The following is a 6,524-nucleotide window of genomic DNA, read 5'->3' as shown; positions in this document are numbered from 1 at the left end:
ACAACCGTCTTGCTTTCAAACATTCGGGAATATATCAGTCTAGTTTATGTGAAAACCATACAATTTTCACTTCGAATTCTTGTGGAACTTAAATTTGGAAAATACTGAGTGATAAATCCATGTAACATGGTCGAATTATATATAGACATTTAGGGATCCTAAACTATCTGCAAATTTAAAGTTAGAAAAACTGTTATTTTGGAAATGGTTTGACATTTAGTTTAGTTGTATATTATTTGTTTAAAGTTACTTAAAGATAATGGGATGTTTAAAGAAAACCCTTCGATTCATCGGGATTATCAAAGCGATTATATCGCGATTTTTATTCGCTGGTCATGGATTTATCTGTATCTGGCGAGTGACTGTGATAAAGGAGAATCCAATATGGTGGTCGCTCGCTGGAACCCTTCCTCTTCTGTTTGTGGAAGCCATTTATACACTAAAGAAGAAAAAAGGAGGAGAATGGAAATGGTAAGTTGCAAGTTTCCGTAATATCAGAGGCTTAAAACAATTAAGAGAGAGGGGGAGAGAGGGAGGGGGTAACGTCCACTCGAAACAAACTAGGTCATTTCGCGATTAACATATTGTTCAATTTTACAATTTTATTTCAATAATTCGCTTGCGTATAAGGGTCTTTAGCAGCGGGAGGAAACCGCAGGCCCTGGAGACAACCCACTAGGTTGGACAGGCGATCCTACTCCTTGTGACGTACAACCGGGGAATCGAAATCACGTCAGTTGACTCAATGACAGACCTTATGATACAACGCGCACACGGTAATCATTCGGCCATCCAACAACCCCACCCCCGTAAAACAATTAAGATTCTGATGATTTGCTGTTCCGAATTCTTGGAAGCTGGACCAGACAAAAAAATCTTCAAGTTATTTTTTCGTAGAAAAGTGGGTCGTAGTGACTCAGTGGGAATGGCGTTGGCTAACAATCAGGTCCGTCGGAATCAGAGGAGGGCGGTGGCACAGTGAGTAAGAAGCTGGCTAGCTAACCAGGCATGGGCGTCACACATGGGGGGTCCGGGGGGGAGGGGGTCCGACCCCCCAATTGTTTTTCTTGGGAGGTCTGAATATACTTGGACCCCCAAAAAAATTTACATAGTAGGCCCAAACTCCTATTTATTTACAACAATTATTAGGATTAGTTAAGATTCTATCTGTATAAAACCTGTACATATCCCAATATGGTTTATACTGCTAAAATAAAACACAGAGATAATCATCCTGGAAACATGTGTGAAATGAAAAGTACCTGTGTTCCATAAAATTGTGTCTAGTTATCCTGTCAGTAATATTTTGTTATTTTTTTATGCCACTTATCAGAGTGAATCGCATGTAGGTACCGCAAAACATAACCGCCTAAACCAAATATTTATCGCCCGCTCAACCAGCAACGTAACGATAATGCTTTTGCACGCGGTGTCTTGGTAGACAGCATAGCCACATGGTGTTTGTTTATATTTTTTAGGGATTTTAAGAAATGGGTTAGGGTTAGGGTTAGGGTTGCGGACACCCCCCCCCCAATTATATATTTCACGGCTACGCCTCTGTAACCAGGACGTCTTGGGTTTGATTCCGATGTTGGCCTAGAAACTTCCTCGGGTTATTTCCGGTGTGGTTTCTCCTTGTCGGTGGTGCAGGGCGGAGGGCGTAGATTACATTCTTTTGAAGGTTAGGTCTATTTGATAAGGCCAACTTCAAGTTTGGTTAACGGTCGCTAGAGCTATTCCCAGCCTTAACCCTAACCCTGGGCCTAAACCTAATGCATACCCTAACCCTAACCTACAATCTCGCCAACAATCACGTGTCCTAACCTTATTTACTCACGAAAATTGAGTAGGCCTTAACAAATAGATTTAGCCTCTTTTGAGCCAAAAAAAATAATAGATTGGTTGGCCGAGTAGATTCTAGTCAATTCTGTCTGACCTAATTACATTCCAATGCTAAAGAATTCTATACGCAAGCAAATTATGGACATAAAGATATGTTAGTCCCAAAATGACCTAGTTTTTATTGAGTGACGTCAAATGTATTAATTGACACATTATCCAAAATACGTTCAAGCCCCTCCTCTCTAATAACTACATTAAAATATTAGAACCTGTTCATCGTTGGTGTTATTTAAGGAGCGCGTGGCTCTATTTTTTTGAACCATAAATGGGTCTAAAAGCACATAATAAAGATGCATTATGTATGATTTAGATAAAGAGCTAGCCATTCTTGCTATAATAGTTCGAAAATAGATAATATAAAATAAAAGATTTGAAAAGTTCATTCAAATTACTCTATTGCGAACGAAGATATTACCCTTTGAAGGTTTCACAAGACGTGTGCAATAATTTCAACCACCGTACTTGTTGTTCGAAGCTAAGTCTCACACCTCCATTTTTAGCTTAAATCAAAATATGGCTGAACTGTTCTAATCTATTTAATATTGGAGAAATCCGATGCCATCGCGAGTTGATTATGGTCTGGATAAGTTAATAAATGTCTAATTAATAATTTAGATAAAATTTCAAGCCTAAAGAAAGACCTGCAATTGAGTGCATATAAAGTGATCTATATCCAATTTAAAAAAAACAAATGTAATTTCTAATCAATTATGTTCGGTGAAATGCGCGAATAGTCCAAGCTGAACGGCATTCGTTTACGCCTAATTAGCCCATTCTTCACGGTTTTTATTATTATTATTTTATCATTTGTGAATCAGCCATTACTATTTAGTGCCGCATTGTAATTTAGGATATGTTTTTCTTTCTTCATTGGGTCTTAAATATTGGATATTAGGATCCGACATTTTCACGGCAACGTAACAACATCAATATGGATTGAAATGGGCCAATATTGAATTCTAATTTGTGTTTGTCGTTTCTAATATTATGGAAAATATTGAGTTAGAGACAAATTAATTAAATTGAAAACAAACTAATTCTTAGGGGCTTTTCCTCGGTAACACATCTTTAATTTTATTTTTGCATAACTGAAAATTTTCAAATTATTTCTTGTCGATTAGTAAAATCTATAAGAATAGATCTCTGCCCTATATGGCCGCCATTTCTGTCCTGAATGGCCGCCATATCCAAAAATTAGTATACATGTACTGTTTTGTAATGAGGTTTTACTCGTTTCACATTTGTCATACACACAAAGACTCAATAAACTTTTTCGATTCTATTAAATGGAAACAGAATAAACACTTAACAGAATTCTCGAAGTATACTTAAGGGCTTAAAGCGAGAATTTTATATTTTCTAAGAAAGTCAAAACATAATTATTTCTGTCTTTTGCTCAATAGGTTATCAACTCACTATTATACGATCATAGGCATTATTTCCCACCCTTAAAAATTATTGACACAGGAAATAATAACACAATTACCTCCATTGTTTTCCTATTCCCTCCATGTAATAGCTATGTTCAAACGTTTGAATTTGAAGTTGAAAATGATATTTTTGCCAATTTGTCAACTGGCAATAGTGAATTATAGGATTAATAGGATTATTCTTTAACAAGGTAGGACTGTGTATGGATACCATCAATTTTAAGGCTTTATTTTAATAAATTTTAAAAATATAACTTAAAAATATGAAATTGTAGCTTTAATATGTCGGTCAACTAGCTTAGTGTCTGTTTTCAAACGGGGATAACTGTAGACAGACAGCCTAAGTTTAGTATGATTAGTTAGTCGTGGCAATTGTGAGTTATAAAAACGTATTATTGAATATACTTATAGGGTTTGTCCAAGTGTGTTTCTATATCTGGCCACCGCCATTCCAGCTATATGGTTCCTGGAATTGGATCTACTCAATCAGAGGATAACACTGGAATCAGGTCGATCCAAAATAATTCGACAACCGGGAGGGAAAGCCAAAGTTTGGAACGGTGAGGTAAGAATTTGCATTCGATTGTTAGTTCCGGAATTTAAAGGTATTTGTTTTACGTCACGCAATTTTTAAAAAAATGAAATGAAATGAAATGGGGTTTAACGTCTCACTGTTCTGCTGCGAATGGGCTTATGATGACGGACATACTCTTATATCGATTTCCAACTGCCAAGAGATATTTTACGTACATGCCAAATGGCAATATATACACGAGACCTCGGTTTTTTGTCCAATCCGAAGACTAGACACCTGTCCTTGTCAGGCCCTCTGTCCTGCACCAGTGACAAGGGGAAACCATGTCGTGGCTCCTGATTTGTCGGCGGTACGTTGATGTATGAATAGGCTCACCAGTTTTGAATGATTTTTGTGGAATTGGCTCACCATTCCACATATAAATAAATGCCCTGCCTTCTAATAGTAAAGCGATACACGGGCCTATATACAGTATTTTGATATTATCTTCATTTATACTTACAGGGGTTTGTCCATTGCGGGCGGGAAGGGGGGGGGGGGGCTCCGGTGGGTCCAGACCCTCCTCTTGTCTTGGGCTTCTTCTGATTTTAAAAAAAATTCTCGGGTTATTTCCCAGATCTCATACCCAACTTGACGTTTTCTGCACCGTGTCCCCCCCCCCCCCCGCTCAAATTCATGAACACGCCCCTAGCCTATTTCATATTTTATTTCGCATTATTCTGAAACTATGACCAGATAATCTGTATATCTTTCATTCCAGCTAAATTTACCAATAAACCTCGTGCCTGATGATTGGTGTAAAATATTGGAACAGATGCTATTATTGGTTCTAATTGTGGGAAGATGGCTGCTACCTAAAGGGGAGATAAGTCGCGAACAACTCTCGCAACTTCTGCTCGTGTATATCGGTATGGCGGCTGATATTATTGAACTGTTTGAAGCATTTAAAGAGAGAGAAGTCAAAACGAACAAGATTTTGACGATCATTATCATGTCGCTGTGGACCGCCAGTCTGTTACAATTTACGTTCGTGTTGACTGCCACTAAGTCAAAACGGATGCGTCCAGTTCTTTTTCACGAGGCCAGTAACGCGAGTGCCATCTCTGTTGGCGGGAAATCGTGCTGTCCGACAGAAGTCATTTCAATCATGATAAGCGTGACCTTACAGGACGGACCATTCCTTGTACTGCGCATGCTCTTGATCTTCCGTTACAACGTCATCAGCTACACCAACCTCTTCTTCACCTCCAAGAACAGCCTCGTTCTTATTCTCCAGTTTTATCGTCTGTTTGTTCTTTTTTGTCAGACACCAGAACAACCGACAACTTTAATCATCGCTAACGACTCTGATGATGAAGACGAGGACGACGGTGAGGAGGAAAATGAGGGCTTTGGTGAAGAAGAAGAAGATGACGATTTAAGTGTCACTTCTTTGCCTAAACCAGTAGACTTATCAGAGCTGGAAAAGGGAACTTCGGATGATCAACCAAATAACAAAAAGCAGTCAGTCAAGAGGCAGAATTCTATTGGATCCGTGAAACCAATAAGCAAGAAATCACCAAAGCCCAAGGATAAAGACATCACCAAACACCAGAATTCAGAATCTGGAATCGAAGATGATGCTATTTCCAGCGGAAGTGAGGTTGTGAACAGCACCAAGAGCCCAAGAAAGGTCAAGGACAAGAGAAGTCAACAAGCCAAACAGAACTGGAAGAATGTAAAAAAAATGTCAAGCGCTATTTCATTTGTTAATAGTGCGGGGAATTCTAAGTACAGAACCGTTGTCTTGAATCCCAAAGACAAAGGAGCAATTCGATACGTCGTAGGCAAACAAAAACAGGGCAAAAAGCTTGGATCGAAAAAGAAAACGACCAAATCCTGAAATAATGATTTTAGCGCTTAAACGACACAAAAGTTTGAAACGGGTAGCAAAGGAGATATGAGAAATGGTGCCAAGGTCCAATTTAAAGACGTACAACCTGATCCTGCATTTTTCGGACTTGATCTCATTTTGTTCACGGTTTGATCCACGCTAGAATGTACTAAAACAAAACCAAAATAGCAATGGTAGACAATCTCACAGCATAGATTAAAACTTAGGCCCAGCAAAAGATGTTAGGGGGTGATGATTTGTTTATATTATCTGAAAATACCGAAAGGAATTGGGCCATTATTGGGTTGTTATTCGAAACATTGTACTTTGCTATTCTTTTAGAGTTAAAGTTTGGAACAATGTGACTTTGCTATTCTATTGAGGGATTAAATGTTCGAAACATGGTACTTTGCTATTTCTTTTAGAGATTAAATGTTCGGAATATGGTACTTTTCTATTCCTTTTAGAGTTAACGTTCGGGATATTGTACTTTTCTATTCCTTTTAGAATTAACGTTCAGGATATTGTACTTTTCTATTCCTTTTAGAGTTAACGTTCGAGATATTGTACTTTTCTATTCCTTTTAAAGTTAACGTTCGGGATATTGTACTTTTCTATTCCTTTTAGAGTTAACGTTCGGGATATTGTAGTTTTCTATTCCTTTTAGAGTTAACGTTCGGGATATTGTACTGTTCTATTCCTTTTAGAGTTAACGTTCGGAGCATGGTACTTTGCTATTCCTTTAGAGTCAACGTTCGGAACATGGTACTTAGCTATTCCTTTT

The 6,524-nt window shown here is 38.1% G+C and overlaps 1 protein-coding gene across 1 annotated transcript; it reads left to right on the top strand.

Moving 5' to 3' along the window:
* The first annotated feature begins 462 nt into the window (after positions 1-462).
* On the top strand, positions 463-6,172 carry LOC126828121 (transmembrane protein 26-like). Its single transcript, XM_056102213.1, has 3 exons — positions 463-471; positions 4,628-5,168; positions 6,168-6,172. Exons 1-3 carry the CDS (start codon positions 463-465, stop codon positions 6,170-6,172), a joined length of 555 nt encoding a protein of 184 aa, XP_055958188.1.
* The last annotated feature ends 352 nt before the right edge of the window (positions 6,173-6,524 follow it).

The sequence above is a fragment of the Patella vulgata genome, chromosome 7, assembly GCF_932274485.2.
Source record: "Patella vulgata chromosome 7, xgPatVulg1.2, whole genome shotgun sequence".
NCBI lineage: Eukaryota > Metazoa > Mollusca > Gastropoda > Patellidae > Patella > Patella vulgata.
The sequence above is the reverse complement of the archived record's forward strand: the minus strand, read 5'-3'. Positions and strand labels throughout refer to the sequence as shown.